General features: G+C 37.7%; 1 protein-coding gene across 1 annotated transcript in view; it reads right to left on the bottom strand.

The window, feature by feature from the left end:
- Positions 1-12,964: 12,964 nt before the first annotated feature.
- The window catches only part of LOC124544595 (lachesin-like), a 140,889-nt gene continuing 128,672 nt past the window's right edge, over positions 12,965-25,181 (bottom strand). The window contains exon 6 of the mRNA XM_047123187.1: positions 12,965-13,202. Within this exon, the coding sequence (XP_046979143.1) occupies positions 13,126-13,202 (77 nt within the window). The 3' untranslated portion in view covers positions 12,965-13,125. The remainder of the gene's footprint in view (positions 13,203-25,181) is intronic.

Raw genomic sequence — 25,181 nt, forward strand, 5'->3', positions numbered from 1 at the left:
CTTAGAAAATAGATTAAGGAAAGGCAAGCCTACATTTCTAGCATTTGTACGCTTAGAGAAAGCTTTTGACGGTGTTGATTGGAATACTCTCTTTCAAATTCTGAAGGTGGCAGGGGAAAAATACAGGGAGCGAAAGGCTATTTACAATTTGTACAGAAAGCAGATGGCAGTTATAAGAGTTGAGGGGTATGAAAGGGAAGCAGTGGTTGGGAAGAGAGTGAGACAGGGTTGTAGCCTCTCCCCGATGTTATTCAATCTGTATATTGAGCAAGCAATAAAGGAAACAAAAGAAAAATTTGGAGTAGGTATTAAAATCCATGGAGAAGAAATAAAAATTTTGAGGTTCACCGATGACATTGTAATTCTGTCAGAGACAGCAAAGGACTTGGAAGAGCAGTTGAATGAAATGGACAGTGTCTTGAGAGGAGGATATAAGATGAACATCAACAAAAGCAAAACAAAGATAATGGAATGTAGTTCAATTAAATCGGGTGATGCTGAGGGAATTAGATTAGGGAATGATACACTTAAAGTAGTAAAGGAGTTTTGCTATTTGGGGAGCAAAATAACTGATGATGGTTGAAGTAGAGAGGATATAAAATGTACACTGGCAATGGCAAGGAAAGCGTTTCTGAAGAAGAAAAATTTGTTAACATTGAGTATAGATTTAAATGTCAGGAAGTCGTTTCTGAAAGTATCTGTATGGAGTGTAGCCATGTATGGAAGTGAAATGTGGATGATAAATAGTTTAGACAAGAAGAAAATAGAAGCTTTCGAAATGTGGTGCTACAGAAAAATGCTGAAGATTAGATGGGTAGATCACATAACTAATGAGGAGGTAGTGAATAGAATTGGGTAGAAGAGGAGCTTCTGGCACAACTTGACTAGAAGAAGGGATCGGTTGGTAGGACATGTTCTGAGACATCGAGGGATCACCAATTTAGTATTGCAGGGCAGCGTGGAGAGTAAAAAGGTAGAGGGAGACCAAGAGATGAAAACACTAACAGATTCAGAAGGGTGTAGGCTGCAGTAGGTACTGGGAGATGAAGAAGCTTGCACAGGATAGAGTAGCATGGAGAGCTGCATCAAACCAGTCTCAGGACTGAAGACCACAACAACAACAACAGGGGTGAACCTATAAGAACTGAGGAATCAGTCAGGAGCTACTTCTGATGACACATCAAAAATATGATTTTTTTCATATGAATCTTAAATTTTCTTACTAGTCCTTCTGCTTCTTTGTTCAATTGAGTGTGAAAAGGAGAAGCTGTGACATGGCAAACACCACTTTTTCTACAAAAATCTTCAAATTCCTGAAATATGAACTGGGGGCCATCATCAGTAACTTATGTACATACATCACCTTCCATGGCAAAAATTTTTGACAAAGCAGAAATTGGTGCCAATGCGAAAGTAGATAGACAAATGCGCTGTGTACAGAAACTTAGAATAAGGGTCCATTACAAAAAGCCAGTAGGAATTCAAAAAAGGTCCCAAAGTTGCTGTTGATCTGACAACAGTGAAAAGAGAAGTCTGGGGAGCCACCTGATGGGTGGCACACTGTGGTTGGGCTGCAACGCGAACTATTTCCCCATCAACAGTTCGTCAAAAAATGTGTCTGCATGCTAATGCTTTTGCAAGTGACACAGCCCAGTGGTCCACACATGATAAACACATAACCTCTTACTGAAGGGCGGATGGGACTGCAACCCAAGGAACATGTCCTCTGCTGCTAACAGCAGCATTCCACCCCAAACAGAAAGATGCTTTTGTAATGCAAAGTAATTTCTCCAAGTATCAGAAGCATGGACTTGGGGTTTTGTCTGGCCACTTGTGTTGCACAAAAGAAACAACTTTACTTAAAACAGGATCCACAGCTCCTGTGGCTGCATTTTAGTGGTAGTAACAGGAAAATCATTAACAACATTTTGAGCTGCTGTGTCTAAATGAAAACGAAGTAACTCCTCTTTATCAAACTCTGCATCCAGGACAAGCAGCAAACACTATCAGGTGTCAGCAGTTGCATGTTGCGCTGTAGGTAAAAAATGTATCTAAAAATTGTACTGTGACAGGAAAAAGAGACCACTGCTGGAACTGATGTTTGGCTTTGTTTGGCAAGGATGCTGAAGAGTTAAAAAGAGCCTCCAGTGGTTTGTGGTCTGTGATCAGGTGACACATAGATCCGTAAAGAAAAATATGATCTTTCTAGAACATACACGATTGCCAAAGCCTCTTTGTGTCTCTGAGAATTACAATGTTGGAAGATTTAGAGGCATACACAATAGGCCATTCAGAACCATCTGCATACTTATGAGCAAGGCCAAACTGAAAAGGCCAACGCCAATCTTTGAAAAATAATGGCCCACTGCTAATTTTGCTAGCAGCTCATCAGAGCATGACAAAGGATACGTATCAATGACTGACTGTGCATTTTTAAAAATCACTGCAGAGTCATAATTTACCAGTAGGTTTTCTATCACCAGTGATGCTGACCATTCACTGGAACAAATAAGTCAAATAATTTCAAGGGATTGAAGATAATCTGATTCTGCTTTTACCTGTTCCTGTAAAGTTACTGGCACCAAGCAGGCCCAGAAAAAAAAGGGGCAGGTAGACATCGTGATATGAGCCTGAAATTCTTTTGCACAACCCACTCCTGGAGAAATCAGAGAAGAAGATTCAGCTTAGAGAACATCTAACTGTTGGTATGGTACTTGATCCAAAACCAAATGCACTTCATTGTTGATGGAGAATCCAAACAATTTAAAAGTGCCCAACCCAAACAGGTTTTCAGTGTAAGCATTGTCAATGAATGACCCACAGCCTTTTAAGTCACAGATGCAGAAAACTGTCCAAGAATGGAATCTGCTGTTTGTTATTTATTTATTTAGAGTTCTGTAGATCCATATGAGAATATATCCCTGGATATAGAATGAGTCAAATTCTTACAAATTATTATTTAGTGCACAAGTACATTGTTCTTATCATACAAATAACAGGAACAGATTAGCTAACGCATAACTTTATGTATGAGTTATCATACTTGATGTCTGAATGACTAAACAGATATACATACATTTCAGTTTTTAAATTACACTGTAGATACACAAAGAATGATGATTAAGGCCATAAAGACCACAAAAATAGATTTAAGCATATTCAGGAGATATTATGCATTTTGGCTTAGAAATTCATCTATACTATTACATTACTGTTATTGTTTTCCATGGATCCCTTTATTTTTATTTATTTATTTGATACTTTTTGACTCAGATACATGGATACTGTACAATTCTAATGCACACAAGAGTTATGAGCTATAATCCTTGTGAACATATTCATCGATGGAGTAGATGGTGTTGGCCAACAGGAAGTTCTTTAATTCACTCTGAAACCGATCTTTATCACTTAAAAGACCTTTGATTTGCTCTGGTAAGTTATTGAATGTATGAATGGCCATGTATTTGACTCCTTTTTGTACTAATGTTAAGCTTTTATAGTCCTTATACAGATTGTTTTTAGTTTTGGGTTTTATAATAATGTTTTGCACCATCTTGTGTAAAAAGAGCCATGTTGGAAATGACAAACGACATCATTGAGTATATGTACTGAGAAGTAGTAGTTAGAATACCAAGTTTCTTAAAGAAGTCTCTGCATGATGATCTAGGGCTGACACCAGATATGATTCTAATGACTCATTTCTGAATTTTGAAAATGTTTCCTTTGTGATGATTCTAATGACTCATTTCTGAATTTTGAAAATGTTTCCTTTGTGAGAGGATTTTCCCAAAAAGATGGTTCCATAACTCATTAGTGAAAGGAAGTAGGCCAAATAAACTAACTTCTTCATTTTTAAATCATGTATTTCTGCTATCATGCTTACTGCAGATGTAGCTGAACTAAGGCATTTCATTAAGTCTAGAGTGGGAGTTTTCCAATTTAGGTTGTGGTCAATTTGTAGCCCTAAAAATTTGACACTACCTACATCTTTAATTTCTTTGTTTGAATACATTATATTTATAGGGTCAGGTATTCTGTGTGAGGTATTAAACTGTATGTGCTGCGTCTTGTCGAAATTCAGTGACAATTCATTTGCTGTGAACCATCCATTGATACTTACAAATATTTCATTAGGTGATTGTTCAGTGAGATCACAGGTACTGTATTTTTATACCAATATTGTATCATCTGCAAATAAGACAAAATTTGCATTTTGTGGCACCACATATGGAAGGTCATTAATATATAATAGGAACAAGGGGCCTAAAATAGAGCCCTGGGGCTCCCCTTGTGTGGAGGAGGAGGAGGAGGAGGAGGAGGAGATTAGTGCTTAACGTCCCGTCGACAACGAGGTTATTAGAGACAGTGCGCAGGCTCGGGTGAGGGAAGGATGGGGAAGGATATCGGCTGTGCCCTTTCAAAGGAACCATCCCGGCATTTGCCTGAAGCGATTTAGGGAAATCACGGAAAACCTAAATCAGGATGGCCGGAGGCGGGATTGAACCGTCGTCCTCCCGAATGCGAGTCCAGTGTTCTAACCACTGTGCCACCACGCTCGGTCCCCTTGTCTGATTATTTCATATTTTGAATGACTGTTGTTATGTGGTGAGCCTGATACAGACACACACTGTTTTCTATTAAAGAGATAGGATGTCAACCATGAGCCTGTTACTCCTGTTATCGCATAATATTTTAACTTGAGGATATCATGCTTAACACAATGAAAAGCTTTAGCCAGATCACAGAATATTCCAGGTGGTAATAACTTTTGATTTATTGATTCTAATATATCGTATGTAAAAGTGAATATAGCGTGATCAGTTGATAATCCGTTCCAAAATCCAAACCGATTGTGAATGAGAATATTTTTCTGTACTAAGTGTTTATAAAATCTATTGTACATAACCCTTTCAAACACTTTTGAAAATATTGTCAATAATGAAATGGAACAGAAGTTTTCCACTAATGATTTGTCTCCTTTCTTGTGTAATGGTTTGAAAATAGCATATTTAAGCCTATCTGGAAAAGTACCACTGTGGAGGGATTTATTACATAAGTAACTCAGTATGTCACAAAGTTCTGAGGAGCAACATATAATTATAGTAGTACCGATTTCATCATAACCACTGGAACATTAAATTTTTTAAAAGAGCTAATAATATTAGAAATCTCTGTTGGTGAGGTAGGATATAGTTGAATTTTGTCAAACTTCTGTGGAAGTGCATTTTTTTAATATTTTGAGCTGTCTTCTGAGGAACTATGCAAACCTAAGTTGTCTGCTACTGAAAGGAAAAGTTGTTGAAAGTGTCTGCAATTTTGGAGGTATCTGTAATCAACTCATTATTTACATTTAACATAAATTCCTCACCAGCCCTTGAGACACTGGAGTCAGAGGGGGAGAACCCAAATCCACAAAGCCTGAAAATTCACCACCATTGCTGCTTCACCCATGTCCACCTGCAGTCTCAATGATTTGTTAAACATAGGCGCTTCAGTGTATAACTTGCTCTGAGGCACCATAACTACTGACACACTGTTGACATCCATGTTCATTTCGTCCTCGCTTAGGTTTGGAAAGGAGTTACATACAGAAGCAAAGTGTCCTTTCTCATGTCACCTGTGACAAGTTGCTCACTGCTTGGTACATGCAGTCCATTCACATTGAATGAAGCAGTATGCACATGAAGGCAGCAAAGCACAAGCTGCTACTGTTGTGATGCATACTGTTATTGTCACAAACACCAATTATCTATATGATGCCAAGATGTGTGATGGACTGCTGCAATATCATCTGTGCTCCCTTGCAAACTGACTGAAGACTGGGAGGGGTGAGCAGGACTGATTTCTGAAACTTCAAACCAGGCTTCTATCTATCTGCAGCCCATGAAATGTCAGATGACTGAGCTATGTTCGCTACTTCCAAGGCATAGGATTTTCACAGTGTAGAGCTCACTCTCAAACTTCCATATCAGTAGAAAAACTTATGATTGATCTCACAATCCATTTGATCGGGCATGGGATTCCTTATGAACGATGGCAGCTATGTCCATGTAGTTCTGCTGCCCAGGCCCTGTATGACTGTTTTGGGCATTTTTGGCAGTGGTAAAACTCCACATGAGCAGAAATGATATGAATATTTTTACAATGACAGGTAGAAAGTAACTCACATATCTGATCGAAAGAAAGACTTTAAGGTTCTTATAAGGGAGTGAGCTGACATGACAACTGATACCCACGAGTCCGTGAAGAAAAAAGGGCCTTGCACTGGTTTACTTCTGTTACGCCAAACACCTGAAAATATTGCCACAGATGTTTTTCATAAGCATCCCAGACTTCTGCTGCATCGTAATATGCAGGGAAGGTGACAGATATGTCGTCGGCAGAACTACAGGCTGTGCCAATATAGTGATTAAACTGGAAATAGCAACTGTCATTGTTCAAAGAAGAGACGTAAGCACTGCTGCCATGGACATTACACTCAGAGAACTAATGACTGACATGAAATATGTGGAGTAGAATGCCATACTCATCACCAAACAGTATTCAAACTCCAGAACATTGTAATTTATTGAATGAACAATACACACACATTGAAGACAACATGCAATACAAAAGGCAATACACAAATGTCTGGCAGAGCCTTGTGCACTGGCCTATGTATCCATTAGTTCCAACAGAAGGCGCAGCCAACAAGTGAAACATACAACTGCTATCTTATTAGCAGGCTGGGTGGCCTCTAGTGGTCCAATCAAGCACAAACTTTATGTGTGAACTATGAATTGAGAAACACACAGAACTGACAGTTACAGAAATAGCCAATCAGGCACACAAGACATAAAACTGTTATTACAATAAGCTACACACAGAATGTTATTAATTTTTATATAACTAAATGAAGAAATAGATACATTACATTTTTTAAAACAGCAGCTATAAAAACCATTTCATCGGTGTATGATAAAAATATATTCAAAAGAGGCAACCAATGATAATTGGCTGTGAGAACATACATTGTCGTCTGTAGGAATCTGCAGGAATGTCATAGATTGTATGCTAGCAAAGACAGAGCTTGGGTGATGCTGATGGTTCCTATGGAGATGGCTTGGAAGTACTGATATGCAATATCCAGCAGAAGTTGATTTCAGAATTGCAACAGCAACTGCATGTCGAAATGCATGTCAGATACTGGAGTCTGCTTGAGGTCACAGTGTCAACAAAAATAAAGCTTGAGTGATGCTAATGGTTACCAATAGGGTGGCAAGGAAGCATCAATATGCACATTCCAATGGAAAATGATGTCAGAGTTGTGACAGTGACTAGCTGTTATGGGATAATGTCATGCAAGTAAGAAACTGTAGAATACATGTCAGATACCGCAGATAAATGAGACAAAATTACCAGTAAGATAACACGTAAAATAGCATACACATTATCAGGTGTATGGCAATGAAAGTTACATCAAGGCAATCTGTGTTATTGTGAAATATAGTTTGGCTTGTTAAGACGGACCAGTGCATTGTACTTGTGACTACTGACTGCACACGATGTGAGCTGTATTGATTGATAGTTGACTCTCAGTAGGTAGAGTATTTGCCCATGAAAGGTAAAGGTAACAGTTCATATACAGGTCTGACACAGGTCTACCATGAAGTATTATACAAGAAAAGTAAAAAATAACTAAATACATATTTTTAAATTTATTAAAATGGGCAGTTGTTCATTGACAATTTCAAGAAAAATGGAGTGCTTCACTTTGCTAGTTACAGAAAGTGAGCTGCAGGTGAGGAAGGTTGTTGCACAGAGTTTTTGGAAAGGATTTGGTATGAAAAAGTTGGGAGGAGGACTCAGAATCAAGTGTTTGGAAAGAAAGGTAGGAAAGAGGATGGAGTTAAGGTTTCATTGGGGTAGAATGTCAAGTGTTTATAGTTGAAAGGTTGAGGGATGTGTTTCTACCAAGTCAGGGTTAATAATCAGGGATAAAATAATAGTGTAGTTGATGTCAAGTCTGTTCAGTGTGTAAGTGGAGAGACGCATAATTAATAAGTTTATACAGGATCCTGGAGGTATATGGTGACAGATTTGGAAGGCAAGCCAGATGGCATGGAATTCAATAATTTGGAAGAAAGGAAAAAATTCTAGTACAGCAGAAATTCATGTGATAAGAAGATTGGTCAGATTAAGGCTTTATAGATGCAGAGTGTGTTGGGAGGATGCAATTCCCATGTTCAGACAGAGGTGTCACCTCACTTATGGATATGAAGTAATAAAACTGAGGGTTATTACTAGAGGCTGTAAAAACATTTGAGAGGATGTGAAATGGAAGATTTAATTAGGTTGTCAGGAAATAGATAATTATTACTCAGACTGTTCTGATAAGCAGGTCACATCTACTGACTGACCCTTGGTATTAGACATTCATCCTTTCTATTTACAAGGCATCTTATGTTGTGTTGATGGAATGTGCTCTAAATGAGTCTTCTTTCAGAGCTATGGAGTTATTTCATGCTGCTTTATCTTATTTTGCTAGTAGCTGCATCATCTATACCTATCACTACTCTCATTTCTGACACTGGAATGAATTTGTCTTCGAAAAAGATCTGAATAGATTACTGTAAATCAAGAAGTATATTCAATACTGCTTTAATCAGACTAGACATTGGGAACTAGATGTGTCAGTTGTCTTAAGATAAGCATTCAGATGCCGACTGTGTCACTTTTTATGCAAGAAGGTGAGAGGAAATGGGCTAGTCACACGCAAGTGTGAATGTTGATCTGTCCTCAATGATTCCTTAAGCTCTTCACTGGCACATTTCACAGAATGTACCATTCAGGGATTGCTGTCTCACCCTCAGAATGGGATGATCTTTGCACCAATGTGACGAGAATTCTATGTATTTTATGGAAATCACTCTGAATTGCATAGCTGAGATTGCTGCCAAACTGTTTCCTACACTCTTAATGACAAATACAAAATTATCTTTACCAAGCTCGTCTTCAGAGAGCATAAAGCATTACTAAAATTGCTGAGACAAGCACTTGGTTCAGTTCTGACATTGCCTTCTCTGACTATAGAAAGAGTAAACAAAGAGATAGATACTGTATGCAAAAAGTTTCTGTACGTGAACTTAATAAATGTAAGCACGTTAGACAGGTCCATGCACACCAGCCATGGCCTTCATTTAAATCACATTGGGAAACAATTTTTGGTTGAAGAAATCTGTCGTCTAGCAAATTGGAATCACAATAGGTGTAATATAGAAGCAGTCCAAAGTACTTTGGACAAATGGGTCATAAAGAAAGATGCAATGTCTTATAAAAAGGGTGAAAGGCATTTTTTAGGGAAGTAGACTGTATCACAAATAAATGTGATGCAGAATTAAATTGCAAATATAGACTGAAGATTGTACACCAGAATGTACAGTCATTAACAAACAAAGTTGATGAAATAAATATACTCCTCAATAGTGAATGGAAAGATGTTTCAGTGTTATGTTTTTGTGAGCATTGGTTACAAAATGAGTATTTTCAGTACTTAAAAATGTTACATTTTAACCTTGCAAACTGCTTTTGTAGAATGGAATCAAAACATGGGGGAACTTGTATATACGTAAAAGAAAATGTAGATTATAAGAGTATAACATCTGTTTGCAAACGTGGTTGTGAAAGAGGCTTTGAAATCTCAGCTGTAGAGTTAATGTCTGAAAACACTATTATTTTATGTGTGTATAGATCTCCTGTTAGCAACATAAGTGTTTTTTTCAAAAAATTGGATCTTGCTTTAGGCAAACTTAAGACAACTGGGAAAACAGTGGTACTATGTGGTGATTTTAATATTGACTTTCTGAGCCATAGTCCTCACAGGGAAACGTTTTTAAATATTATAAAAGCCTACAATCTTTGTCTTACTGTTAGCTCTCCAACACATGTAACTAAAACTAGTGTCACTCTCCTTGATCAGGTATGTGTAAACATGGACAAGTGTACATCAGAAAACTTTGATACCGGCTATAGTGACCACCTTTCACAATTACTGACCATACCTGTAAATCACACTTCGACCAGTATAGAAAATGTTATCCATAAAAGGATTTATAGTGGGGAAAATATTGAATGCTTCCAGTACCTAATCAGTGAACAATCTTGGAGAGAAGTATATGATACCTCTAATACTAACGAAAAGATGGAACATTTTTTGAACATATTCAAGCATAACTTTGACATAGCTTTTCCACAAAGGAAAGTTATTTCCAAGAGCACAGATAGATTCAGAACCTGGATTACATCAGGCATCAGAGTATCTTGTAAAAGGAAGCGGGAACTTTTTCTGCAGTCAAAAACTAACAGCAGTCCAGAATTTATTAATTATTTCAAAAAATACAAGCTAGTTTTGAAACGCATCATAAAGGAGGCAAAAATTAAGGAAAATGACAAATATATTATGAAGTCATCCAATAAAACTAAGTCCATGTGGAAAGCTGTGCAGGATCTTACTGGGAAGAACACAACTCTCAAAAATATTGTGATATCACATGATGGCAAGAATGTCACTGACCCTAGGGAAGTTGCAAATAGTTTCAATTCTTACTATGCAACTGTTGCTGGGAAATTAGTGAAGGAAAAATTTGGAAATCCACCTAATACAACATGGAAAGAACTTTCATCTATTGAAATAAATAATATATCCATGTTCCTCAGTCCAGTAAGCCCAACAGAGCTCCTAAATACCATTAATTCACTGAAGAGTAAGCACTCAACTGGTATTGATGATATTCCAGATTATATTATAAAAATAACAGCAAGACAAATACTTTCACCTTTATTGGACATATGCAATTCATCCTTATCATGTGGTGTCTTCCCTCAGCAACTGAAAATGGCAAAAGTAATACCCCTATATAAAAAAGGTGATCATCAATGTATGGGTGACTATAGGCCTGTGTCTCTATTGTCAGGGTTTTCGAAAATTATTGAAAAAGTGTTCATTTCAAAACTAATTACATTCTTCGACAAGAATAATATTATTTCTGGGTGTCAACATGGCTTCAGACCACAGAGATCAATTGAAACTGCCACTTTCAATCTGATAAACCATGTCGTAAATGCAGTGGACAACCACAGAAATATCTCAGGTTTATTCTTGGACCTAACAAAAGCTTTTGATGTGATTGATCATTCTATACTCCTGAGGAAGCTCGAATGGTATGGTGTAAGAGGTGTGCCAAATCAGTGGATCAAATCATATTTGGAATATCGTTCTCAGGTAACTGAAATTAAGTACACAGAAGGAAATGAACTCCAGGTACACGTTTCAGAACCATGTGGACTAACTCATGGTGTTCCACAGGGCTCCATTTTAGGTCCCTTTCTTTTTTTGGTCTACATTAATGATTTCCCATCACACGTTAGGGATTCTGAACCAGTACTGTTTGCAGATGACACCAGTCTATTGATTGAAGGGAATAATGAAGAAAATCTTACTGCATCTGCAAAAGATATTACAAAAGAAGTGTCTGAATGGTTTACCAGAAACAGGCTAATAGTTAATCCCCAAAAAACTGTACTAATGAATTTCCACACTGATCAAAATAAAAATCCGGCACAACCTGTAATATGTATAGATAACCAAAACATTATTTCTGTCAATGAAACTAAATTTCTTGGGATTCATATCCAGAAAAATCTTAAATGGAACACTCATATCACAGCCCTAAATTCAAAACTAGCAAAAATGAGCTATATGGTAAGAATTCTCTGCAACAGTACTAGTGCAGAAACAGTTAGGGCTGTATACTTTGCTCGTGTACATTCAATACTGAAGTACGGTATCATTTTCTGGGGAAATGTACATCAGGCCATAACAGTTTTCAGGAAACAAAAGGCGATTATAAGAATAATGAAACAAGTGAGCAGCAGAAAATCATGCAAACCTTTCTTTAAGGATCTAAAGATCCTACCCCTTCCCTGCATTTATATACTGGAAATAGTCACGCATGTCAAAAAAAGCATACTGAGAAAAGAAAACCTTTTTCCTCAAAACAAAAGTGTCCATGATTACAGTACCAGGTCAGACAGTGACATACACGTCAATCATTGTAACACCACATTATGCCAAAAAGATGTATATCATGCAGGAACAAAAATTTACAGCAAATAAAATCTCTTACTGAACTACAAAGCTTTAAAAAGTCTGTGACATCCTACCTTCTGGAAAACTGCTACTATTCAGTCTCACAGTATCTTATGCAAGAAAAAATGTAATTTGTATCTTTAATTGTAGAAATAAGTTATAAATATACAGTATTTCAAAAATTTGTAATTGTTAACTGTATAGATCCAATTTGTCATAAAAATTTATAAAATTTATGTTTGATATTTGAAAATCCAATAGCCAAAAAATGTTTTCTGTCCAATATTGTGTGTACAATATATGTACTTAAAAAGAGATTTATATGGACAAATAAATAAATAAATAAATTTATTTCTTTCTGTAATACTTATACTTTGCATTTTGTTGGGTTGACTGCACACTTTTGTCCACAGTCACAAGCATCTACAAGTGCCAATAAAGAAGCTACTACATTTTAAATGTCTCTGAGTCATTGAATTGGGAACTTTGACTTTAACTCAAATATCTGATCTGATCTAACATTATTGCCAGAAACTGTAATGCACTATGGATTTAATTCTTCTTAGGTAATTGTAAATTCAGCATGAAGTTTCACATTACATGCTCATTTTCTATGACTCTGTAGTGATCATATATGGAAATTGTGCTAAGATTCCTCATGTTTATGTCCACTTGTAATGAATCTGTGAGTGTTTCCATTCACTTTAATACTTGCAGTACAAATTTTTCCTAAATTATTCAAGTAAACATAATTGTATATATATGTGTCTGCTGTCACTTACTAAGTAGAAATTTTATGAAATTTTCTTTGCTATATTAATACTGACACCACTGATCTTCTATTTTTGTTGATTTTTATTTGCAGATTTATAATGTTAGATATAATGACAGAAATACAAAAGATGACACTGTGCAATGAATGAACTTCAGATGGGTGTTAGTAAAGCTGTTAACTGAGTTTTCATATAGCTGTTAATCTCTGGTTGCAACTACTGTGCTTAACTGCTTGCTGCTCCTGTTATATTCAGCACTGGCCTCACATTGCAGGCTGGAGGACAAACAGGATCCTGTGTTTCTAAAAATAAATATTCCTTGGTTAAACAGCAAATTTGCTCAGTTTATTCAATATATAATGTGATCTGTTTGAGATTTCAGAAAAGTATAACATTATATTTGTTAAGTTGATGTATCTATATCTGTTCAACTTTCAGTAATGTATGTATGGGAGTTAACAATTGCCCCAAGAGGCAAGCCAAAAGTGTGTATTTTGCAGCGTAAGTGTCAGATGTCAGAAACACATTGTACACACAGAGATGGTCAAGTTATACATATTCCCTCAATTACAGCAAAATGGGATACTGGACACCATTATCTATCAAAAGGATGGCACTCCACCACACTGGGCTCTCACAGTGTGGGAACAATTACACCAGAAATTCAATGGTCTCTGGTGCGGTTGTGGTGGACCTGTTCCATGACCTCCTAATAGCCCTGATGTAATGCCCAGAGTTCTTTGTGTCAGGCTACATCAAGTCAACAGTGTACGCACAAAGACCACAAAATGTGGTCGACCTATGAATGCAGATTATAGTGGCCTTCCAGAAATCACTCCAGAAATGCTGTGCACCAAGTGGTGCAACATGGACCCAATGTATGATATATGTACCACATTCACAATAGTGGACATGTTGAGTGTTAATATGCTGTGACATAAACCTCAGGCACAACCTCCAGACTCTCCTGCACCAATAACAAGCAATAAATTTGCATGGTTTCTTGCATAGAGTGTTTTGCTTTTCTGACATCTCAAATGGATCACCTTGTGGTTTACACTCAGTTAGAAAATAATAATCATAATTTTATTTTTGAGCTACAACAAAGTCATCTGAAATACCAAGAAACAAATATGAAAAGAATGTAATTTACAAATATCAAAGACTATAATTTTGCAATGGTATAAGCAAATACAGTTGAACTGCTTAGAAGCCTACATAGAAAATAAACATGGGAACTGCTTATTTCACTAAATTATAGAAGGACACAAAGTACCTGAAGAAGATAAAAGTGCACAAAAATTTACACATTTATTCTTGAGCATGTGACACATGTAGGAGACAGGCAAAAATATGGAAACAATTTTGAGAAATGGATGCTTGATCATATATGCGTATGCTACACAAGCCTGTAGGTTGGGCTCTTGTATTTCACCACAAAAGGCGTCTGAGCAACGTCCTCAACACATTGCAAGTGTCAGTCATGGTTAGAACAGTGTTCTGTGTAGCTGGGAGTGCATTATGTCAGAGTTAAGTGACTTCGAAGAAGGGCAAATTGTTGGTGCTTGTGTGATGGATGTTTCTGTAACCAAAGGAGCTGAAGTGTTTGATGTTTCAAGAGGCACCCCATCAAACATTTATACCACATATAGGGAAAGCTGAAAAACATCATACACTAAGTCACAATACAGACAAAAGTGTTTGTTGAGGGATCATAACAGATAGTCGATGAAGAGGATTATCATGAAAAACAAGGGGACGAGAGCTGAAAAAGTCACTGCAGAACTGAATGTAGCACTTTTGAATACCATCAGCAGCAAAACAACATGAAAGGAGGTCCATAAGCTGGAAATTATAAGGTCAGCTGGAATTACAAAACAACATATCAGTGATGCAAACGACAACAGGAAAACTTGGTGCCGAAGCCATAAAACCCAGTTTATGAAGAAGCAGAAGAAAGTAATTTGGTCAGATGAGCCCTGTTGCACACTATTTCCAGTTTCTGGCTCAGTTTATGTCCCAAGAGTGAAATATGAGGGGGGACCCAAAAATAATCGGAATTTCTTTCTAGAAAGCATACACTTTATTGTTTTCAAACACAACCTTAATCTCCTTCGAAGTACTCTCCATTAGCATTAATATACTTGTACAAACGTTCATTCCAGTGTTCAAAGCACCTTTTAAATTCGTTCTCTTTGATACCTGCTAGCCCTTTCATGACATTGCGTTTCATGTCTTCCACATCCGCAAAACGCTTCCCTCTCAAGTCTCTTTTCATCCTCGGGAATAGGAAGAAGTCCGAGGGTGCTAAATCTGGCAAGTAGGGTGCGTGGGCCAAGGTAGTCATCTTCGTTGAGGCCAAAAACTGGTGAACACTGAGAGCCATGTGCGCGGGACCATTGTTGTGAAGCAGGAACCACACACCAGAATCCCACAAGTTTTCGCGACAAACTTCTGCGAAGCCATTCCATAACTTCCAAATAGAATTGTTGGTTTACTGTCTGGTTTTCAGGGAAAAATTCAGAGTGTATGATCCCTTTGATGTCAAAAAAACAGATCAACATAGTTTTCACATTCGATTTAACTTGTCGAGCTTTTTTTGGTCGAGGTGAGCCAGGTGACTTTCATTCTGATTACTGTTGTTTGCTTTCTGGATAGTACCCATAGTATCATGACTCATCACCTGTAATGATTTTGTTGAAAAAATTTGGATCATCTTTGAACACATCCTTCATTTTGAGACAGGCTTGAAAGCAACTTTGATTTCCGGTAATAAGCTTCAGCATGAATTTTGCTGCCACTCTTCGCATCCCCAAATTGATGGTCAAGATGCACTGAATTGAGCTCCAGGACAACCCAGACAAGTTCTCGAGTTGGTCGATTGTCCTGCATCGATCTGCACTGATGAAATCACAGATTTTGTTGATGGTGTCTTTGCTTCGAGCAGTTGCAGGTCGACTGGAACGGGGCTGATCTTCAACCAGCATTTCTCCCTTTTTAAACTGAGAAAACCATTCATACACTTGTGTTTTACTAAGAGCATGTTATTTGTAGGCTGTCTGAATCATTGCAACAGTTTCTGCTGCGTTCTTGCTGAGCAAGAAACATAACTTCACTGCCGCACATTGCTCGTAAGAACTAGCCATTTCATCGTGTCATGTCTGCACTGTACGCACACTCAAAGAACTGCCAAAGAAACCATACTACTCACTGTTGGGTGAGGCTGTGTGGCAGAATGATTCAACAGAGCTCCTAGTACAACCTTCTGGCAGCGCAACCTGCTACTACAAGTAAACAATGTGCAGCATTACGATTCTGGTTACTTTTGGGTCCCCCCTCGTATAGTAGGGTTCAGTGATGTGATCCCGTAGATTTTCCCGGTGTCTTATATGCTGCCGGATATGATCATCTTCAATACACAATATTTACGCGAACCATCTGGGTGCCATCTTCAGGTGCAATTGCTGAGACACAATCACGCCAGTACTATTACTGCCAAGGACTGTGTGACTATTCTGCTGATCAGTCTCCTCCGTGGTACAATGTTTGTTCCCCAAGGGTGAAGCCATGTTCCAAAACAACAGGGCCCTTGTTGACACATCTTGCATCAACCAGGACTGGTCTTGTGAGTACAAGGATGAGTGGTCTACTTTGGAGAAATAAGATGCATGATGGTTATCCTGAACTTGCTACCATTTCACAGGAGAAATGATATAAGGTACCTCTCAAAAGCATACAGTACCTGTATTTATCTATTCTGAGGTGACTGGAAACTGTTTTGAATGCCAACATTTTCCCTATATAATAATAGGCATGCTAATGTGTGGTGTGTTTTGTGTTTCCATAGGTTCATCCATCCCCTGTAATTGTGTGTTCAGGAAAGTTGTTACTCCTGTAAGTAATGTGTCATGTGAGGTGAACTTTGATGGAGCTTCACTGAAATTCACTTTACCTGGTTTCCTCCACTGATATGACTATACAAAAAAGTATCTGCCTGATGCCTTGTGTATGATAAATCTGCCTTGTGTATGATAAATTTATTAATAGTGCATAACAGTGTTTCGTTCTGACAGCATGATAATTCTGTAAATATTAGCTGTTTCAGTTTACTGCATCGTATTAACCTATTTCAACTATCTCCTGACAAATGATCAGGGTAGTAAGCATTATATTCAAATGTTTTATGTTATACTTTCTGACACGTTCCACACCCACGAGAATCATCTCATTTCTTGGGTCTGTGGAACGAAAACAGAATCTAATCTAATCTGAAAGAATAGAGAAAGGAAAACTATACTCACATATCAGGGTAATCATAAATTTTTTACTGTCACCTAAAAAAATAATAATAGTAGTAATAAAACTACAAGGTTAATTTTTTTTGGTTTGTTTGTTTACAGGTACATGTCTGCTACACATTAAAATCCCTGTGCCACTGCAGCCCACTGCTCGAGGAGCCAAAGCAAAGCGGTGCAGCCTATTGATCAAGTTGACACGATACAACTTTGTACAGGTGTATGCTAAACACTGCAGTAGGCTGTTGATTTTTACTACTGCTGACTGAAGAAAAATGTGCAGATAAAAGATGCATTTATATGTGACAGATTCTGTAACTGAATACAATTATGTACTTGATACCAAGGATCAAGGCAGACAGGTAGATGCAGTATTTCTTGATTTCCCAAAAGCATTTGCCTCAGCAACACACTTATACTTCTTGTTAAAATTATGATCATATGGGGTATGAAGTGAAATTGTGACTGCATTGAGGACTTTTTGGTAGGGAGGACACAGCACGTTATCATGGATGGAGAGTCATCACCAGATGTAGAAGTAACTTCAAGTGTGCCCCAGGGAAGGGTGTTGGGATCCTTGCTGTTAATGTTTATATTAATGACCTTACAGACAATATTAATAGTGTCCTCAGGGTTTTTGCAGATGATGCAGTTATCTTTAATGGAACACTCTCTGAAAGAAGCTACATAAATATTCAGTAAGATCTTGATAAGATTTGAAAGTGGTTCAAAGATTGTTAACTCGCTCAACATGTTAAAAAATGTAAAACTGTGCACTTCACAAAATGAAAAAAACATAGTATCCTATGACTGTAATATCAATGAGTCACTGTTGGAATCAGCCAACTTGTATAAATACCTAGATGTAACACTTTATAGGGACATGAAATGGAATGATCATGTAAGTTCAGTCACTGAGTCATGGGTGAAGCAGGTGGCAGACTTTCGTTTATTGGTAGAATACTGGGGAAGTGCAATCAGCCTACAAAGGAGATTGCTTGCAAATCACTTGTAAGAGCGCTTCTAGAATTTGTTTGAGTATGTTGGACCTGTACGAAATAGGACTAACAGGGGATATTGAATGTATACAGAGAAGGGCAACATGAGTGGCCACAGATATGTTTGCTCTCTGGGAGACTATCACAGACACACTGAAGGAACTAAATTGGCAGACTGTTGAAGATAGATGTAAACTATCCAAAGAAAGTCTGTTAATAAAGTTTCCATAACCGGATTTAAGTGATGACTCCAGGAATATACTACAACCCCCTATGTATTGCTCACATAGGGATTGGAATGATAAGATTAGAATAACTGCAGCACATACAGAGACATCCAAACAATCATTCTTCCTGTGCTGTAGGTGTGAATGGACAGGAAGAAACCCTAATAACTGGTGCAATGGGATGCACACTCTGCCTCACTCTTCACGGAGGTTTGCAGAGTACAGATGTAGATGTAGATATACAACCTCATTTTAAATTGACTTAATGTTCATTCATGACTTGAAGATGGTTGCTTGTTCGAAACTGGTTGTCTGTGAATAAGTAAACATCCAAGCCGCTTTTGGTGGCTCCACAAAGCCATTCTTTAAATGCATTGAAGCTCTGCAACACAGTTTACAAAGGAATATGTAACAATCACTGGCATATATTACTGGTAATATGTGGAAGTGATAGGTAGACATAAGTCACTAATTATTAAGGTTTATGGGAATTCAGATTCAGATATAAGTATGCAAAGGGACATCTTTTATTATGTTTTAATATAAAGCAAAGTACATGTAATAATGGACACACAACAAAAAAAGGGCCACATCCAAGTAACTTCAGATGAAATGTGATTGTGGTGCCATCAGTATCTCATGCAGGGATATTTTGAAAATGAGAACAATATTTCAGTTTCAACACTCCCGCTGTTTGAGCATCTCAACATCTGTCTCTGACGATGTTCAAGCTTGTGCACAAGGTCACAATCCTATCTTTGCTTGATGATTTTGTGAAAATGTCTGCATAGTATTTTCACTTAGAAAATACTTGATAACGATTGCTCCTTCTTAATACCTTTCTCTTATGAATGGTATCAGATATGGTTTTTTATGAATCTTATCACACTCTGATTCTCCATATAGAGTTTTGTTGCTTGATCCCATTGATTTCAGGAATCACATAACAGATTTCACAGCGATATCATGTCTTTTACAGCCATTCTAGCTGCCACATGTTCTGCTGCCATGGTGCTCAAGGTCACCATTTTTTGATGCAGAGAGAACCATGTTACCGGTCCATTTGATAAAAGAAAAGCAAAACCAGAAGTCAGCCAGCTTATTTCCATGTCCCCCCACATAATCTGAGGTGCTATACCCAACAAGAATCAACTTTTCTTTGCTCTTTGTCTACAGTATTCCAAAGTCATTCATGCCTCACATGTACATTACTTGAAAATGTGTACAACTGCTTCATAATGACTCTCATCATAGTTGTTTGAGTATTTGCTTGCTGCATTCACTGCAAAAGCCAGATCTGTTTGACTAATAACCATCATTAGAAATAAAAGTAAACCAGCTGCTTCCCAGACAAGAGATATCTCCATAACTGACACATTTTCATTATCTGAGTTAATTTCACATTTGAATCCACCATAACAGATATACAGAATTCGAATTTTTCAAGTCAAAACGTTTCATGATTCATGTTGCATATGCTGTTTGGTTAACAAACAACATATTTTCTTCTCTATTTCACTCAGTTTCCATTCTGCAAAAGATTTTCACTCAGAAACAGTTATTCCAAAAGTTTTCACTACTTCTTCGACAGTACCTGCTTCTTTGCTGTTTCCAATTGTCTACATATAAAGTCATAAAGACCATATCATTTCCAACTTTTCCACTGAAAATACATTATTTGCACCACTTCTTTGAAATCGAATTTCTTCAAGAACTTTCAAAACATTTGGTTCCAACAACTCAGGGCTCATTTGACACGATGCTGAGGCTATTCCAGCAGCCACTGAGGTAACCGGGTGCAGCCAACTGCAGATTGTGGAATGCATTGGAACAAGTGATTCCTGTCATCTGGGTCATTCCAGCGACTGGTAGAGAAAGTTGAGAAGACCAGCCTTGTGCATGGAGTTTCAACGAAGCTCACAATTTGCAGCAATACGCCCAGCACTGATCGTGACCCTTTCATTCTGAGTTGAGTGGAAGGACTGAACCAGAGACTTCAAAGGTCCTGTGACAAGCTAAGCTGCAACTTCCTGGACTTGCACCATGGGTTGAGGACAGTAGGATCTCCCTAAATAGGTCAGGTGTGCACTACACATCAGAGGCTGCAACTCAGTTAGCACACAAGGGTTTTTTAGACTATGTGACTCTCCATCCAATCCACATAATGATAGGTGTAGAAAACACAGAAATATCAGTGTAAGGTCAAAATAAGTGCCTCCAACAGGTATGAGTATTAAAATCCTAATGGTAAACTGCCAAAGCATTTCCAAAAACTGGCAGAGTTTGAAGTGCTCATGTAAAACAGCGAAGCTTACATGATACTAGGTACAGAAAGCTGATTGAAACCTGAAATTGAAAGCAGTGAGATTTTTGGGAAAAATTTATGTGTATATTGTGTATTTATATTGTGTATATGGTGTATTTGTTGCAGTAGACAAGGAACTCAAATCCACTGAGAAGCTGCATGTGAAACTGTTTAGGTAAGACCCAGTATCAGGGGTTCAGGGGTGGGCATAAAATGATAACTGGATTTTTCTATCACTTACCAGACTCACCTCCTGACGTACCCAAAAACTTTAGAGAAATTCTCGGTTCACTTCTTTGTAAGTTCCCCCATCGTACTGCAATTATCGCTGGAGCCTTTAATCATCCATCAATTAATTAGGAAAATTACACTTTTGTTAGGGGTGGCTGTGATAAGACATCCTGTGAAGCTTTACTAAATGCATTCTCTGAAAACTGCCCAGAACAGATAGTTAGAAACCCCACCACTCATGATGGAAATATATTGAGTCTAATAGCAACAACTAAATCTGATCTCCTTGAGGATGTCCATGTCAAAACTGGTATCAGTGACCACGATGCAATTATGGCAGCAGTGATTATCAAAGTACAAAGGACAACTAAAACAAAAAGGAAGATATATATTTTCAGTAAACTAGATAAAAAAATCTGTAGTGTCACATCTAAGTGTTGGACTTGAAACCTTCAGCACAGGGCAGGAACATGTAGAGGGACTCTGGCTCAAGTTTAAAAGGATAGTTGATAGTTGACCATGCTCTGGATAAATATGTACTCAATAGAACAGTTAATTATGAGACAGAACCTCCATGGTATACAGTCACTGTAAAGAAACTTCCTAAGGAACAGAGATTACTGCATAATAGGTATAAAACAAAGCATAGGGCTATAGATAGAGAGATGCTGCATGAAATGCATTTGGCTATCAAGAGAGCAATGCATGATCCCTTTAGTGACTACTGTAGCATAAAATTGTCAAGTGATCTTTCACGGAGGCCAAAGAAATGCTGGTCATATGTAAAGGCTGTTAGTGGCACCAGAGTTAGTGTCCAGTCCATAGCAAATGAGACAGGCAAAGCAAAAGCTGAAATGTTAACTCAGTTTTCAAATGTTCCTTTAGAAAGGAAAACCCAGGACAATTGCCCCACCTATAATCTATCGTAGCTCCCTCAAACAAAAGACCATGCCCAGTTCTTGGAAAAAGGCACAGGTCACACTCATCTACAAGAAGAATAGTAGAACTAATCCACAAAACTACCACCCAATATCCTTGATCTTGATTTGTTGTAGAATCTTAGAACATATTCTGAGCTCAAACATAATGTGCCTCAGTGCTAACCATCATGGATTTCAAAAGCAACAATCATATGAAACCCAGCTTGCATTGTTTTCGCATGACATACTGAAAGCTTTGGATCAAGGCAATTAGGTAGATGCAGTATTTCTCGATTTTCAAAAAGCATTTGACTCAGTAACACACCTACGCTTATTGTTAAAAGCATAATCATATGGGGTATCAAGAGAAATTTGTGATTGGATTGAGGACGTTTTAGTAGGGAGGATGCAGCATGTTATCTTGGATGGAGAGTCATTGTCAGATGTAGAAGTAGCTTCAGGTGTCCCCAGAGAAATGTGTTAAGACCCCTGCTGTTCATGTTGTACATTAATGACCTTGCAGACAATATTAATAGTAAAATCTGGCTTTTTGCAGATTATGAAATTGTCTTTTAAGTACTTTCTGAAAGAAGCTACATAAATATTCAGTAAGATCTTGATAAGATTTCAAAGTGGTGCACAGACTGGCAACTTGCTCTAAATGTTCAGAAATGTAAAATTTTGCACTTTAAAAAATGAAAAAAAACATAGTATCCTATGACCATAATACCAATGAGTCACTGTTGGAATCGGCCAACTCATACAAATACATGGGTGTAACATTCTGTAGCGATATGAACTGGAATGATCACATAGGTTCAGTCATGTGTAAAGCAGGAGGCAGACTTTCAGTTTATTGGTAGGATACTGGGGAAGTGCAATCAATCTACAAAGGAGATTGCTTACAAATCACTTATGCGACTGGTTTTAGAATGTTGCTCGAGTGTGTGGTACCTATATCAAATGGGACTAACAGAATATTGAAACGTATACAGAGAAGGGGAGCGCAAATGGTGACACGTTTGTTTAATCCATGGAAGAGTGTCACAGAGATACTGAAGGAATTTAAATGGCAGACTTTTGAAGACAGGTGTAAACTATCCTGAGAAAGTCTGTTAACAAAGTTTCAAGAACCAGCTTTGAATAATGATTCTAGGAATATACTAAAATCCCCTATATATCGCTCACATAGGGATTGTGAGGATAAGATCAGAATAATTACTACATCCATAGAGGCATTCATATAATCATTCTTTCCACACTCCATATGTGAATGGAACAGGAAGAAACTGGTACAGTGGCATGTACCCTATGCGATACACCTCACAGTGGTTTGCAGAATATAGATGTAGATGTAGAAATGGCAGCTTGCTTTAAACTTTATATTGACTTTTTAAGCTTGCATATATATTCATTCTCAACCAGCATCACACCTTGTGACACCAAATTATAAACTTCTTTGTTTTGTTTTCCATATTGAAATGCAGTTTTTACATCAAATTACAACAGTTCAAAATCTTCTTCGGCTGGAAACTTGAGCAAAGTGCACTATGAGTCATATCTCACTACTGGGGAGGAAGTTTCATTTTAGTCCAGACCAGAACATTGAGTAAAGCCTCAAGCAACAAGTCGAGCTTAATATGGAGGCCATTTGCAGTTTTTGATGCTTGTGCTTTGAAGACACACTTTGAATGTATCATCCTTTGAGTCTATTTTGACACAATAACCCAAGTTTCACTTATTTGGTGCGCTTATAGTTCCTTTTCAATTGATCATTTGCATTTTTTGTCTGAATCCTAGATTGCATCTTCAACTGTTCAGTTCAAGACAGTCAACTTTTATGTTACATCTGGCTGAGGCAGACTCATGTGCCTGGCATGTAATCCATAAGATTGCTGCCAATCTTTGAGTGATTGTTCAGGATCTCAGTCACCCTCTGCTTGTACTTTTCTCTCATCTTCAGCTGGTGGCTCAACATACTATTTTCCACCTTTCCCATCAGATTCTTTGATGTTGGGGTCCAAAATAGGGAATAAATGGCGTAAACCAACACAGTCACGCTTCAAAACAAGTTTATCGTTGGTCAGGATTCCCTCATTGGAATTCACATAATGGGATTCAGTGTTTTATTTATTTATTTATTTATTTTACTTCTGAATCAAATGTCTGTAATTGTGAGATTCTCCCTGATATCCAACTAAGATCATTGTGTTGGATTGCAATGCACAGGGACCTGGGTTCATTTCCTGGCTGAGGCGGGAGATTTTCTCCCATCAGGGACTGGGTGTTGTGCTGTCTTCATCATCATTTAATCCCCATCGTTGATGCACAGGTCCCCCAATGTGGCATCACACTCAATGAGACCTGCACTTTGCGGCTGAACTTCCCATCTGGGAACTCCCCGGCCTATGACGCAATACGCTCATTTCCATTTCCATTTCCTTGGTCTTTGGTTCCAACTTCTTGTGGAACAATTCAGGAACACAGATGAATGCTTCTACTCCAAAAGTCCTCATTTGAGAGATTTAGTGTTTTCTGCCTGACCATAATTTGGATGTTGTTGCATTTGTTCTCTTTTTGATTGAAGATCAATTCAATGTATAAATAGCAGTGTTAACTGCCTCCACCCACAGAATTTTTGGAACATTCACCACAATGAGCATGGACCTCATGGATTCGATAGTAGCCTTGTTTTCATGTTCTGCATTCCTGTTTTATTTTTTATTATTTTTTTTTTTATGAGTATATGGTGCCCTTGTCTCAAGTGCTATTCCACATTTGATGAGGTAGCTCTTCATGTTCCTGTCAAGTATTCTGTCCCTCAATCATTGCTTAGGATTTTAGACTGCCCATCAGACATTACCATCACAAATTCTTTAAAACAATCAAAAACGTCAGATTTATTTATCAAAAAATAGATATGATGAAGACACACTGCATTGTTCATGAGTGTAACAAAATACTTCACACCACAGAGTAATTCAATCTCCATTATTCCACATATTTCACTGTGTATAAAGTCACTGATTTCCACATTTCTTGCTTTGATTTTCTTGTTAAAAGGTTAATGGGCAGACTTTCCATGCTGACACACCTTGCAGAAGAATGATGCCACATCTGTTACGCTTATTGCCTTGATAGGACCAGTTTTGATCTAATTCACAATCACCCCAATTTGATATTTATATGACACATTATGTCGTGTCAGATTTTGAGGTTATTTGTGGATGAAAAATTCACATCACATTGGGTGTATGATTTTTTTTAAAAAAAAAAAAAAAAAATTCAGCAAGTCTTGTTTTATA

Source organism: Schistocerca americana, chromosome 8 (genome assembly GCF_021461395.2).
Source record: "Schistocerca americana isolate TAMUIC-IGC-003095 chromosome 8, iqSchAmer2.1, whole genome shotgun sequence".
Classification (NCBI taxonomy): domain Eukaryota; kingdom Metazoa; phylum Arthropoda; class Insecta; order Orthoptera; family Acrididae; genus Schistocerca; species Schistocerca americana.